The sequence below is a fragment of the Garra rufa genome, chromosome 3, assembly GCF_049309525.1.
Source record: "Garra rufa chromosome 3, GarRuf1.0, whole genome shotgun sequence".
In the NCBI taxonomy this organism is placed as follows: domain Eukaryota; kingdom Metazoa; phylum Chordata; class Actinopteri; order Cypriniformes; family Cyprinidae; genus Garra; species Garra rufa.
Genome location: NC_133363.1, coordinates 63,121,384 through 63,136,947, shown reverse-complemented (window position 1 = coordinate 63,136,947; position 15,564 = coordinate 63,121,384). Strand labels below are relative to the sequence as shown.

The 15,564-nt window shown below is 36.6% G+C and overlaps 1 protein-coding gene across 1 annotated transcript; it reads right to left on the bottom strand.

Annotated features, from left to right (window-relative positions):
* Positions 1-1,404: 1,404 nt before the first annotated feature.
* LOC141331440 (heterogeneous nuclear ribonucleoprotein C) lies at positions 1,405-14,753 on the bottom strand. The gene is made up of 10 exons (XM_073836491.1): positions 14,665-14,753; positions 12,378-12,411; positions 10,568-10,612; positions 8,972-9,237; positions 6,953-7,025; positions 6,812-6,859; positions 6,521-6,684; positions 3,189-3,302; positions 2,983-3,101; positions 1,405-2,903 (listed from the first exon to the last, which is right to left on the bottom strand). The coding sequence occupies exons 3-10, from the start codon at positions 10,570-10,572 to the stop codon at positions 2,805-2,807; spliced, it is 888 nt and encodes a 295-aa protein (XP_073692592.1). The 5' UTR covers positions 10,573-10,612; positions 12,378-12,411; positions 14,665-14,753; the 3' UTR covers positions 1,405-2,804.
* Between the last annotated feature and the right edge of the window lie 811 nt (positions 14,754-15,564).

Genomic DNA, 15,564 nt, shown 5'->3' with positions numbered 1-15,564 from the left:
GCTCAATTTCACCCATCACTAGGCGCTTTTAAAAATCATTACAAACGGTCACAATTCGAAATGGCTCTTTTAATTTGATCTGGTTTTTGCAAGTGAATCGCTTGAAATGAATGATCGAGGTCACGAGTTCAAATCAATTGGAGTGGTTCCAATGTAAACGACTCAATTTGGTTTATCCGTTTTTCTTTTTGCATTTTCAGAGAACAAATGTTTACACGACATTGTCATTACTACTACTACTGGCTTAGCGCACTAGTTTTCAGACATTAACCGAAATAAGCAAAAAAAAGGTGTCTTTTTGAATTGCATTCATTTTGCGCGAAAATATATGCACTTACTGAAATAATTAAACACTTATTTCTTTCAATAATTCAAGCACTTTCCAAGTACCTCTTCAGGGAAATTTTCAAGGGTTTTCCAGGCCTTAGATTTCAAAAAGTCAAATCCAAGTACTTTAAGCACCTTGTACAAAGACTGTAACCATTTTCATAATCAACTTTGAACAGCTGGTGACTCTAAAGGGTTTGAATGACTGACCACAACATTAACACCAAGTAAATTGAAATAGAATAAGAAACCCAACAGATACACCCAGCGTTTGACCTCTGAAGTATTCTGTAGAAAACATCAGCACATTGTGTGAATACCATGGCAAATCTTTCATCTCATACCGTGGTACTGCCAGGAACATTTTGGGTTGACAGGTTCATAGGCTCCTGAGGCCTAAACAGAGCGGTTTAGGTTGTGTTTTAACAGGTCCTGTAATTTTGTAGCGACAGACAGATCGAGAGATGAATGTATAAGACGAATGTGAAAGACCAGAAAAACAATCTCATAAAAAAAAAAAAAAAGGAGACTCGTCTAGACCTGTTTTAGTATTAACCCTACTATACAACTTACATCCTAAACAATCATTCCATAGTATTCAACAACATTCACAGGGCTCTCAAGAAAACTAAAGAAACATTTCATGTTTGAGAAGCTAAACTGAAATTGCAAGTCATTTGCCACAAGCCCTAAAAACTATGAGATTTCATTTTGGATGACCGCAACACAAATGTGGACCAAATATATCTAATAAAACATAAAAAGGCCCTAAAGAAATCAGTGATGAATGGCAGTAATATAATCACGATTCAAAAACCGATTACATTAAGTGCAGCGACCGCAGGGAACGGCGTTGAATGACTCAGTTAATCAGTGTTTCTTTTAATTAGTTCATTGAAATGAAGCTAATAGTTTTGCTAGAACGAATGACGATATTTCAGAAAGGCATATGATGAGACTGTCTCAACTTGCAAGGCTGCAACCAAAATTTGCATTTTGTCACTTCAACTTGCTGTTTTATAGAGCTGAAAAATTATATAGCAGTTGTTCCAGATCTATACAAGAACCACCAACATGTCACGAACATTTGTAGTTTTATTGAAACTTATTATTACAGACCAAACAAAAGACAAACAGAAATTAAAACTGCAACAAACACAACTTTGCATTTATCAGAAGCAAACTCACCTTAGTGTCACTGTACACAAACACAAACCGACAAGTAAAATGACGTTGACTGTACAATCTGAACTTATTCTCACACTCTTCTGACCCCATATGGAATATAAAACAGTTCACTTCATTTAAACAGTATTTCTGAGAGGTTAAATAGCAGAACTGGGCCACACTGCCGCCCACTGGTCAGGACGAGTAACTCTACATTCATTCCCAAAACGAGTCCTAGAGGAACATTACGATTAAATGGGTTCAGGGTTTGGAGACTAAAGTCAATCAAGAGTTTTGTGACTCAACTGGAGAGGCATTCGAGACTGTTATGAGCCAGAATAATTGAATAAATCTCTAAGTGTCGGGGGAAGACAACGATGATCAACGGTGTGCTTAAGATTGGAAATCTGCACAGTAGGGTCTCACAACCATAAGAATCATGAAAAGCATTGGTGAAGACAGACATTTGAGCTGTATTGTATCTGTTCAATAGCAATCTGCACAGACCGGTTTTAAAAGTGAACGACCTCAAGACCACGACAGAACGTTCCCGAACTCCAGCCACCATTATCACCACCGTAACACATGCAGCAGACTAAGATTATAAAAACACCAGATGAGAAGGAACTGACCATGCTTGAAATGGGAAAGCAATTGATTTCCAAGCTTGGCAATCCAATTTGTTTGCACTGGTAGCATACGATTGGTGCAAACCAATTAAATGCACATTAGTGTCGCCTTAAGAGTTCAAATCTCCAAATTTGATGCATTCTGATTGGCTCATCAATGTGTCAATCACTAAACCACTGTCCCACCCAACAGACCCACATTAGTCATTTGGGACATTGATTTTTAAGGGTTTAGGGGGTTGATTTTTTGCTCTAACCTTCATCTTTGCACAACATTCAACTGATAGTTTTGGTAAAATCCAGTTATAGCACTTCTAAGGGGTTCCTTCTCAAAATCTTGCCAGTTTTAAAACAGCTTAACATGGATAATGCACTGCAAACCTGTTGAATGTCCCAGCAACGAAGAAGATTTCACAGCAATCAAAAGCATTTTCTTGATCCTAAAGCAGAAAACCTCCCCATCCAAACGTTTTTAATGCAGATTTGGGTAAGAATCTTAGAGTATGGTGGCTGTAGTCAGGGGTTCATGCGACTGATCATCTAAAAAGTTTCATTTTCATGATCCACAGAGTCTTAGTTACGGTTCCGGACTTGTAAAATAAAACTAAGTGTGCATTAAAGGTCAGAGGATCTACTCTATATCTCACGGTGAGCATGCATGCGTGTCCGTGTCTGTTGTGTTTAAGAATGGTCTCCGTTGGCGCTGTCTCCATCATCCTCTCCTTCCTCCTGCTCACCCTCCTCTTCCTCCTCATCATCCTCCCTTTCTTGACTCTTGATCTGCACAAACCGTAAGCGACAGATGAATACAAGCGAGTCGATGTTTGATTTCGGGTGCTGTCGTTTCTCTTTCACTCACCTCCTCTTCCTCCAGCAGGTCTCCCTCATCCTCGTAGTCGTTCATGTCCGTGCCCTCTCGCTCTTTCTTGCCACTGGAGTGCTGCGGTGAGACTTCATCTAGTTTAGCGCTCTTCACCTCTGTGCATAAACATGAGCAGAGAGTCATTAGAAATGACTAGTTTCACTGGGTTTGGTCAGTAGTTTTATGGTCTGTGTGGCATGTACCTGATTTCTTGCTGTGGTCTCTCTCCATGCGCTCCAGGCTTTCCAGAAGATAGTCCACTTTGTGTTTAATCTGAGTCAGTTCCTTCTTAATGGTTTGAAGATCATCAGCTCTCACTGAACACACACAGATATGAATTGTTGTGACTAAACATCTTAGACATTAAGTTGCCTATTGTTCAAAAGTTTGCTGGTAAGATTTTGTAGTGCCTTTTGCTCACCAAAGCTGCATTTATTGGATAGAAAATACTGTATAATATTTAATATTATAATTTAAGTCATTTCCTATGTGAATAGATTGTAAAATGTAATTGATTCCTGTGATCAAAGCTGAATTTTCAGCATCATTATTAATTTTCAGTGTCACATGACCCTTCAGAAATCATTCTAATACGCCGATTTGTTGCTCAGACACATTTCTGATTATCAATGTTGAAAATCATATTTTTGTGATGCACTTGAGATACCATACAAAAGCTTAAGTTAAGAAATAAATACTATTCAGTAAAAATGCAATAATTTGGTAAAGTGCAGTAAAGACATTTAATGCTATTCATAATGTTTTAGAATATTTCTAAATGCAAACAAATGCAGTTCTTTTGAAGTGTATCATGATTTCCATAAAACTATTTGGCAGAACAACCGTTTTCGACATTGATAAATATTTCTTGAGCAGCAAATCCGTATATTAGAATGATTTCTGATCATGTGACACTGAAGACTGAGTAATGATGCTGAAAATTCTACACAGGGTTCAGGGTACATATACTGTGAATTAAAATCAAAATTCCAGGACTTTTCAATCACTATTTTTCTGATTTAAGGACTTTCAGAGATCTCACTTTTCAAACAATGTCTTCCATTTAAAATTCTAAAAAAGGGAAATTGATAAATAAAAATACACCAAATAAAAAAAATAAAAAAAGGCAAAAATAAAACAGCACATGCAAAGTATTTTTTATTTTTACATAAAAGTTTATATAACTGTTCTATATTAATAGTTTTTCTGTTTAAGAAAATGATACGCAATCTGACTGGAGCGCTTCGAAAGTGAACCATTTTGTGATGCAATGGTTTAACGGATTCAGTTTCGAAAAGCTGTTTCACCCATCACTGTGCTTTTTTAAAATCATTACAAGCCATGTCAAAATTCGAAAATGAAATGCTCTTTTGATTTAATGTGGTTTTTGCTAGCGAATTGCTTAATGATCGAAGTCACAAGTTTGAATCAATCAGAGTGGATCATCTGTTCTTTTCACATCTTTAGCCATGTTTTTCACATCACTGTCAGTACCAGGGCTCTGAACCGGTTCAAGGAACGAAAACGAAAAACGAAAACAAATGACATTAAACAGGAACAGGAACAAAAACGAAAACAAAATCAATTTTAATCGTTCTGAACAGAAACGGAAACAGAAATTCCAAATTAACCAGTTAATAACGGTATTTATCGTTCTCTTTGTCAATTTGGCAGACCAAAAACATGAATTCAAATTGTGTGCGCAAATGCGACGGTGACGCATACAACGTGAAATGCCCGCGAAGCAGACGTCATCATCATAAGCAGAGCCCTTTCTGATGCGACGAGCTTAAGGTTACCAAGCACCTGCCACCTGGCTGTTTCATGTGCAAAGGTATGTTTAGGTTTAAGTTATTGTAGCCTAATTAAAACTTGTAGTTTAAGGCCCTGATCACACCGAACGCGTTTTTGCAGTGAGAGGCGCCTTTTTTGAATGGTTTTCTGTTGGCAGTGAGTGTTCTACGCGCTGTTTATGCGCCCCCGGCGTCTCGCGTTTTCGCAGAAGCGCTCTGAGCGCCTGAAGTTGTAAAAAAAAAGCAACTCTGAGCGGAAAAATGCCTGACGTCATTTGCGTTTTTTCCATTGTCCAATCGAATGAATGGAGAGGCGGGCCTTCTGTTGTGGTGATGAAAGTTAACCGTTGCTTAAAAAGTCCGGAGACTGCAAGAAATGGAGGAATAACTTTTGGTGTCTGTCGTGGGTAAACCGGAGCTGTATTTTTTTGGGGTTCTGCTAATATGACAGTTTAACTAACAGCAAAAACCAAAGATTGTAGAGCGCGCGCGCTATAATTCTTTGATTTGACTGACAGGACAGCTGTTTTGGTTGTTGCCTAGCAACATAAAAACCGCAGCACACTGCTCTTTTTTAAAAGTCACCAAAAAAAAAAAAAAAAAGGCAGTGCTGTGCGCCTCGCGTTTTTAGAACTAAAAGACCCGTTCAGTGTGATCAGGGCCTAAGTAGGTAATAGATTCACTTTTGCTGAAGCCCATCCAGTTTTTCCAGTAGCCTATTTGGTATATTATAATTGAAGTTGTTGATCTGTTGTGTTAAATGTAAAAAAAAAAAAAAAAAAGAAATCTGTTGTTGTTTTATTATGTTACAATGCGTTATGTTTTCTTTTACTTTTATGCATTAAATGTAAAATCATATCCACTATCTGGAGTTCTGTTTTGTTTGAGTGAAAATAGCCTATAATAGGCTATTATGTATATTAGGTAATAAATCAACAGGTTTTTATCGCAGATTAAGCCGTGTGCTCAGGATGTTAAGCGGATGGTCTTGAAGGGGCTTATTTCGCTATAGTATTATCAAACAAGAAAATAGTTAGCGCATTTGTAACGAGTTTCCAGGTGAACTCGTTTACTTTCGGTTTTAAAGACATTAAGTTCAAATGACACGAACACGGAATTTGGTTTAATCATTTGTAAACATAATGCCAAACATGTTATTAAAAGGCACACTCTATCCATCCATCTAATAAAATAACGTTATTAACCGGTATTTTTTTCTAGAAAACCGTTTTCGTAACGTATTGTTTAATGAGGAACGCAAGAACAGAAACGTTATAATATCGATTCTGCTCGGAGTGAACCGAATGGATTTTTTTTTTCGTTTTTAAGCCCTGGTCAGTACTACTACTACTTGCTTAGCTTGATTGTTTTCTAACATTATACTAGTGAAAGGCATGATGTTTTTTGAAATGTGTGAATTGAGTGAAAAGTATTGGCAAAATTAAACACTTATTTCATAGATACATCGTCTTCCAATAATTCACTTTTCCAAGTACCTCTTCAGGAATATTGCCATTTTCAAGTGTTTTCCAGGCCTTACATTTCAAAAAGTCAAACTCAAGTACTTACTACAATATAGTCACATAGAAAACTATGAGCTATATTAAATTGTAATAACTTTAGAATTTCACTGTTTTTGTGATTTTGATCAAATAAATTGATGAGAAAAAGAGCAAGAGAGACTTCTTTTGAAAAAACATTTGATTAGTAGTATGTATATATATAAAAAAAGTGCTCCTCACTGGTGCGGGACGTGCGCTGACTGCTCTTGGAGGAGAAGCTGCTCTTGGTTCTGCGGCTGCCACCGCCGCCGCTCACGCTCACACGCGCCCTTTTGGAGGGAATCACCGCCCGCGAGAGAGGAGGAGGAGGAGGAGGGGGAACACGCGACGGGTACGAGTACATCCTGAAAACACACGCTCAGATTAACACACGTTCCAGGAATCAGGCAATCCCAGTTGAGACAAATTAAACACCCTTCATGAATGATCAAAACAAAAAAGCTTATTGCAAAGTGTTTGATGAGAGCTCACCTGTCGTAGTAATCTCTTTGAAAGTCATAGTCCAGATCAAATGAAGGACTGTCGGAGGAGAAAGCAATTGAAGAATTAACAGTGGTAAAAAATACATAAACATACAAATAAAATTAAGTGATATTAACATTAAATACGAACCTGTACATATCTCCGGCAGAGCGTTTGACGGTCTTTGACCGATGCGGTTTTGGCTCACCAGCCAGATTAATATCTGCAGAAAGATTCAAAACACATTAAAATAAATGTATATAAAAAAATATCAATATGTGGGCTAGCGGTCATGAGATGAGTCAGTTGGTATAAATGCATCTACTAAATTGACAAAATGGAACAACATATACTCATGCATAAGCAGGTATCGTAAGGCATCTTAAACCTTACAGAAGATTTCTTAGAGAAACAATCAACCTTGAGAATTGGAACGACCTAATTTATGAGTTTAGGGCATAAAACGGCAACACGATGTCAGAAATGCTGGGCTTTCTTTGATCTTTGACTCTGATTTAAGACCACATCAAATTACAGAAATCACGCAGAAAATTCCTGATCCCGTTCACCCTTTTTTCCTATCCTCAAGATTACATTTCACCCCAAAATAAATACATACAATATATAAATAAACAGACTTTTGCATAAATGTGACCCTGGACCACAAAACCAGTCATAAGGTTATATTTGACAAAACTGAGATTTATACATCACATGAAAGCTCAATAAATAAGCTTTCCATTGATGTATGGTTTGTTAGGATAGGACAATATTTGACTGAGATACATCTATTTGAAATCAGAAATCTGAGGATGCAAAAAAAAAAAAAAAAAAATCAAAAAGACTGAGAAAATCACCTTTAAAGTTGTCCAAATTAGGTTCTTAATGCATATTACAAATCAAAAATTACATTTTGATTTGTTTACAGTAGGATTTTTACAAAAAAATCTTCATGGAACATGATCTTTACTTAATTTCCTAATGATTTTTGGCATAAAAGAAAAATCAATAATTTTTGACCCATGCAATGCATTTTTGGCTATTGCTACAAATATACCCCAGCGATTTAAGACTGGTTTTGTGGTCCAGGGTCACAAATAAAAAGGACTGAGATATAAGATTAAGATTGTTTTTGCATTGTGAATGTTTTTTTTTTTTTTTTTACTCAACATAGGGTGATATCAAGTAAAATGGGCCAATTGAGGTTCGAGTACCATATCTCCTTAAAAGTTAACAGCAAAGAATATTAAACTATTGCCATAACAGTTCTTTACATTTAGCAAATGACCTTTTTCAGACTGAGGTTACTAGGCAATGCCTAATTTTTAATTTTTAGACTGTGCCAGAAAAAAAGCAAGGTGAGTGGCCTGACAAATCAAATGGCTGATAAATCAAAAACAAATGCACATTTAGAAATAATGACTCATAAACAATGTCTTGATGGCCTCTGTGAGATAAAATGCTGATTTTGTTAAATAAAGATTTACATTTTTGTTACTGGCCCAATTTACCTGAATGTGTTAAGGTAAAATGAGCCCTTAATTTCAGGTAAAATGGACCACCTTCTGAGTAGAGCTTAAGCAGAAAGTCTAGTTGTTCCTCTTATTAAAACGTATTTATATTAATATATTGTAATATTGCATTTGTGACATAGCTTTTTCACAATTTGCCTTCTAAAATTGTTTGTATGTGATGCATGTTTATTGTGTGCAAGTTAGTGAGGCATGTGTATGTGAACACATGGGCTCACACTCACTGAAAGGAACATTGGCGAAAGAGACACTTTGATAAAGAAGTGATAATTTAACTTTAGGCTACTTTACTTCAAGGCCTTTTTATTACAGACAGCATGAAAAACAAAGGATCAGGAAATAAATAAGAGGGTCAGAAAGGAACAAAGGAGATAGAAATGTCTGCCAGGAATGGGTAAAAAAAAACATAAAATAGGTGGGTAGGGGAGAGCATGAGAGGACCACTGGCTGAAAATAAAATTTGCCTTTTTTTTAGACTTCAGCATTTCCCCATTCAAGTAGATCGACTTGATAATGCATGTCTGAAGGTGTTCCAAATATAGCCACCAAGTACATTTGAACCTGACGTCAAATGAACCTGACATCTGCAGTGACCTGCATCAATGAAATCTTCTCATTGGGACACTACCCTACTTACCGAGCACCTGTCCCACGATCATCCTTCCATCTTCACCGCCGACTGCCGCTCTGGCGTTCCTCTCGTTGGCGTACTGGACAAAGGCAAAGCCTTTGTGCACGGAGCAGCCCACTATCTTCCCGTACTTACTGAAGATGGCCTCCACATCAGCCTTGGTCACTAGCATGGTGTTGAGGTTCCCGATGAAGACCCGGGAGTTCAACGAACGTGGATCTGTCTTGTTGGTGACGTTGCTGGCCATCAGGCTGCTGGTTGTGGGGGAATGTCTGGGCAAAAAGAGGGGGTGCAGAAGATTGACAGAGACAGGAAAGACAAATGAGAAATTAGCGAGTGGAAACAACATTATTGGCCTTGATAGCTATGCTTCCATCCAGAGTTGCCAAGTTAACTTAAAATGAAATATTGCATGAAACATTTGCACATAAAGCACGGTTTCCATTCCAAGTGTTCAAGAGAACAAAATCATCACTTCCGGGGAAACCGGTGCAATATATGCATAATAAAACGACGGAATGCAATAACCACTGGCATGTAATCATTGTCGCAATTGTTTAAGACTGTTCTTGGAGGTAAATATACCTCATTATTTTGATTACAGACTTGGCACAGCCATTTCAGAATGACTAAAACACCTTTTGATTGGTCCTCTGGTTAGTCCAGTCATCCAATCCCATGATCTGTTTTTGATTAGTTCGTTCGGTAAATGCAATTCCATTGGAGTTTGTGCACAACTTTTAACTTTATGTATTTTTTAGCGTGAAATGTGCATGCAACTAGGTGATCTCAATTAGCACTAAAAGACATGGATGGAAACATCTCTAGTGTGACCGGACTCATTCTGGAAATCTAAAGTCAGCATGAAACAATATTCGCAACCCATTTCACTCTCAAAATAGCTTTTAATGTGGAATCACTTAATACGAGTCCACATGCGGTATCAAAGTAAATGGGGCCAATTTTGGTTTCATGTTGACTTGACACGAAGATTACAGCCCATAAACGTTTCCAATTACTTTATCATGAACATTACCAGAAAACAAGTCATTTGAGTGAAGCACAAACATTAAGATATACAGTATGTAACGATTAAAATAAACAGTTTAAGAAGTTATCAACTTGCATGTTTAAAATAAGAGCCACAGCAGTCATATAAAGCTTTCCTGTGCTATAATGTGCATAGATGGGCATGTATGTTGTAGTTTTATGCAGTTTGTTGGTCAAATGTGCCACAGGGGGACAGTGTATCTTCATGAACCAGTGCTGGGCCAGTAATGTAATAATGCATGTCTTGCTGAGATCTCACACATGCAAACTTATCTCCTGCAGTTATAACATTATAGTGTCACTTTCCTTTGATTATGGCTTTGACAGAGTAAAATGGGTGAAAATGCACTAAATGGTGTCTGGTTATCTGGTTACGCGTGTGTGGATTGTTTTCTGTGCTTACTACACGTTTATGTTTGAGCTGGACTGGGCAGTTTGGGTGGTATTTTGAGGCTTTTGGGACCGACGGCTACATGGCCGCCAAACAACGTACACGTTGACATATTTAAGTGTGCTGAGGGGGATGTTGGGGGTTGAATAGTCAGAACTCACTCCATTTTGTCTGTAATTCAGGTCGAGTCGTCTGTCTGCCTGATTCTGTTGGAGAGAAGAGGGTTGTTATTGGACACCGTTGAGCTGCTGCTCAGCAGTGCATTGTGGGTGAAGGTCGTACTGCGCGGGTGGGTGATGTAACCCACCGCACTTTCATGGACATCACACCAATCTCAACACTTCCCCAAGAACAAACAAGCAGTCTAGTGTTCAGATGCTGCCACCCGGTGGTTGGTACATACAAATTGAGGCAAAGAAAATTAATCCAGACAGATATCCCAAGTAAAACAGAACAGCCATGTCACCATAACATTATATAACCCCACTCAATGTCTCATGATCCCGAACTAAAACCCTAAAAGGGAAACAAAATGTACAAATGTGTCAAATGGTGACGTTCTCCAATCAAATCCTGCGCTAATGGAAAAAACCTCACACCGCCGCCAAGAGAGATAAAAAAAGGACTATTAAAAGATGCCCCTGGCACAGCTTAAGATGCACCATTAAGTCTGCATTACAGCTGAACAAAAAGATGAATATCAAGAGCGTCTGTAGACAATTTCAGCTTTATAGAGATGAAAGAAGGTGAAACCAGTCAGAGGTCTATGCAAATTAAAATCTCCAACTCTCCTCTGGCACCATGATAGATAGCAGGACAATAAACACTAATACTAGGAAAATTAGGCCCGGTGCCTTTTTTATAATTGGTAATAAGTCACACAATAAAAGCTACCTTTTATTTAAGGATTAGTCAGGACTATTTCAGTATGTCAATACACTGCAAAAAATGCTTTAAGATTTTTTATCTTGTTTCCAGCCAAAAAAAAAAAATCTCAAAATTCTTAAATCAAGAAGCGTTTTCTAGACGAGTAAAAAATATTTTCTTGTTGTCAGAAAAAACTAGTCAAAATGAAGTGTATTTTTGCTTGGAACAAGCAAAATAATCTGCCAATGGGGTAAGAAAAATAATCTTGTTTTCTGTTTAAAATAAGATTTTTTTTTTTCTTACCCCATTGGCAGATTATTTTGCTTGTTCTAAGCAAAAAAATCACTTAATTTTGGATTGTTTTTTCTGAAAACAAGAAAATAATTTTTACTCGTCTAGAAAATCCATCTTGACTTAAGAAGTTTCAGATATTTTGGCTGGAAACAAATATAAAAAAATCTAAGTAAGGAAAGCATTTTTTGCAGCGTATTTCAGTTGTACAGCATTAATCTATAAGGTCAAGAGCAAGTTACACTTATGGTTTTCATCCCTGCCAATTTAAGATTCAATGGTGCAAATGTGGGTTTATTAGAAAAACATTAATGATTGCTCATGGGAAAATAACAGGTTTTAAATGTAAAATTTAGTTTGTTCTTGAAATTGTCTACAATCTATCATGGCAAGATGAAGACATGTCTTTGGACTCAACTACAGGGAAAAATAAAATGAATCTAAATGGAATTAAATTATAATTGTCCTACACTACCATTAATCCAAAAATAAGGCTAGACCTCAGTATAAAAGGTTGTAATTCTCTCTAGGAGTGATTTAGCAAAACGCAGCATGTTTTTGAACGTTAAAAGTCTCTGAAGCCGGTGGTTTAGTGTTCTGCTTGCCTGTTTGCTGAAGCTGATTTAGATTATGAATATTTCTAAATGCAATAAGTCTACAGACTCTTTAAAAAAATATTTGTTACTCTACGGCAGTTTTCAAGGTGATAGAAGAAGGTAAAAGCTACACACAGCAAACGGGAGTCTAGTCTGCATAAAACACTTGTCAGGAAGATTGGTGCGGAAGTGGAGAATAAAAGAAAAACCAACTTACGGATTGACGTGGGTCAAAAAAGCTGCCTCAAAAACTACAAAAAAAGCAAAATGAATAAAATCAGAAATGAACATCTTTAGCTCACTAAAGCAGGGAAAATGGTTTTTACAACCGAGTGCTTTGGGGTTGACAGATCTGAAATGATAGGACTAATCTTTTTGGGAAAACTGATGACAAATTTGGTGGACTTGTGACTTGCATGACTTTAAAGATGTGCAAAATATGCATGTTGTATATAAAAGCTCCAGCATCAGCATGTGGTGCTTAGTCTAGACCAGGGTTTCCCAAAGTTCACAAATTCAGACAAAAAAAAAAAAAAGGGACACTGGATCACACCAATTTAATTGAACTCTGTTCATGCTACAGCCACATGGATGCTGTGTTTTGCAGCTTTGTAGATTAAAATGGGAATTGTCATCCAATCACATTGCAATACTTTCTTAGTGTAAAAGTGGAGAGAAACAAACCCAATTAATTTATGTAAACATTCATTTATACAATTTCTCCCACTTGCTTGTTTATTTTTTGTAAATAAAATTAAGATTAAACATAAAACAGATAAATGGTGGATAGGTTGGTTATTCATAACCATTTTATTGGCGTGTGTATGTTTCTTTTGCTTGGGAACCCATGATCTAAACCTATATGTGACCCTGGACCACAAAACCAGTCTTAAGTCGCTGGGGTATATTTGTAGCAATAGCCAAAAATACACTGTATGGGTCAAAATTATTTTTTCTTTTATGCCAAAAATCATTAGGAAATTAAGTAAAGATCATGTTCCATGAAGATTTTTTTGTAAAATTCCTACTATAAATATCAAAATGTAATTTTTAATTAGTAATATGCATTGTTAAGAACTTAATTTGGACAACTTTAAAAGTGATTTCAGTATTTTGATTTATTTATTTTTTTTTTTCAAATAGATGTATCTCGGCCGAATATTGTCCTATCCTAACAAACCACACATCAATAGAAAGCTTATTTATAGAGCTTTCATATGGTGTATTCATCTCAGTTTTGTAAAGTTTAACCTTATGACTGGTTTTGTGGTCCAGGGTCACATATTACAGCTAAACTCAAAACTGGTCTTAATAGATTTCAGTTGGAATATGATCCTGATATGTACCTAGTGGGAAAGTGTGAGGAGAACATGATTTGGTGCATTTCACAGTCGTACAAGATACCCATTTACTAAAGACAAAATAAGAAATACTTGTACATTCTATATCATGCAAATAAAACGGCAACATTAAACCTTTCTAATGTGAAATTGCATAAAAAAAAAACAGTCAGTTTTGGGGGGAGGGGGCATAAATATAATTTTCATTTCTTCCAGACATTCCACAAGACAACTAGAAGAGCTTCAAGGAGTGAACTTTTGGATTACATACAAATAAGATGTTATTTTGAACACATACAGCATGGGGGCAGTTGAGCACTTCAGCAAAGGCATTGTCTTTGGCCCACTGGGCCTTCTTCAAACATTTATTTAATATTAATGCAACCAGCTCAATTCAACATTCGTGGAGTACTTTTAATGGAAAGATTGACCGTTTACATGGTTTTGCACAGACCTGGGGTGCGAAAAGGGTTAAAATGGTCCATGCACTGATAGCCTATAAATTATTGCATGAGACAGAAAACGTGTTTTCTCAGTCCATTAAAAGTGCCGAGGCATAACTCAAAACCCGCAAAAACGTCGCCTGAAAAATCAATCGACACAATTCCGACTGGAACGCAACGACCCTTAAAAAAATAAAGAGCAAAAATAAGGCCCAAATAATCGTATTAAAAAGAACAATCTCAGTCCAAATGTCTACAGCCGAATAAAAATAGTCTACTCATGTAGGGAAAAACAGTCTGTCATGTTAAAAATGGACGTAAAACGCTTTATATTCTGAATCCTGGACATGGAGGGAAAAACGACCCCATCTTGAAAACACAATCACCGGTCCATGAGACATTTCCTTCACATTAACTAAAAAAAAAAAAAAAGGAAGGCAAACAAAACCAGCTGCTCTATCAGTAGTCCTGCAAAAATGGGGTGAAAAATAACTCCTACTTTGAAAAATCAAATAAAAATCGTGCGGTCCTCTCAAAGCATATGTTTTTACTGCTCTACCACGGCATCACAAAATGTACGCCACCAAAGCCAAGCAGAAAATGACCAGAAAAATGCATTAAAAACAAAAAAAAAAACACAAAAAATTCTCCAAAGATAGTTCAAAGTCAGTCAAAAAATAAAAAAAAAGTGACAAAAAATCTCTCGAATCAAAATACTCACCGGGAGTTTAAGACTAAAAATGATTAAAATTCGGTGCTGTACTGTTTTGTGGATACAGTCCGTACCAGCTCGTTCAGTAGACACCGACCAACAGACGAATGCACGAAATGGCGTCTGGCAAATACGCACTGAAAACAAGCCCCGCCCCCACCCTACATATCCTCAAGTCTCATTGGCTACATTTCAACGCGCTTGAGAATAACATGAGATTGATTGGTGGATATACGCGTCACTCTCCATACGTCTTTCATTTTAAATAAAGTCCCCGTTTGATTGGTGAATACAGGATTTGGTTAGCATCATCTTCTCTCTGAGTGCTAATCGCTTTACAAAAGCTTTTCAGCCAATTTATACATTTAACAGGTTGTTAAATCTGAATTACAACTACAGCTTTTAAATAAAATATAGTTATTTTTACTACATTAAAACGTGGTAAATTGCCTTGTCATTAAAGGTAAACAAATAGTCTGAAAACCCTTTAGGAATCACTGTATTCATTCATAAGTTTTATAGAATGAACATTAACTGGTGTAATTAGCTATGGTATTTTGATATTGAGTTATTTCTGTATACCACCATGTTTTAAAAAAGAGTATTAAATGTGACCCTGGACCACAAAACCAGTCATAAGGTTAAATTTTACAAAACTGAGATGTATACATCATATAAAAGTTCAATAATTAAGCTTTCTATTGATGTATGGTTTGTTTGGATAGGACAATATTTGGTCGAGATACAACTATTTGAAAATCTGGAATCTGAGGGTGCAAAAAATCAAAATACTGAGAAAATCACATTTAAAGTTCTTCAAATTAAGTTCTTAACAATGCATATTACTAATAAAAAATTACATTTTGATATATTTATAGTAGGTATTTTACAAAAAATCTTCATGGAACA

Excerpts from the sequence above, each read along its gene's own strand:
- LOC141331440 (XM_073836491.1), bottom strand. Across the intron at positions 7,026-8,971 it reads GATCGTGGGACAGGTGCTCG|ATATTAATCTGGCTGGTGAG; the intron begins GTAAGTAGGGTA and ends ATCTTTCTGCAG. Across the intron at positions 6,685-6,811 it reads CAAAGAGATTACTACGACAG|GATGTACTCGTACCCGTCGC; the intron begins GTGAGCTCTCAT and ends GTGTGTTTTCAG.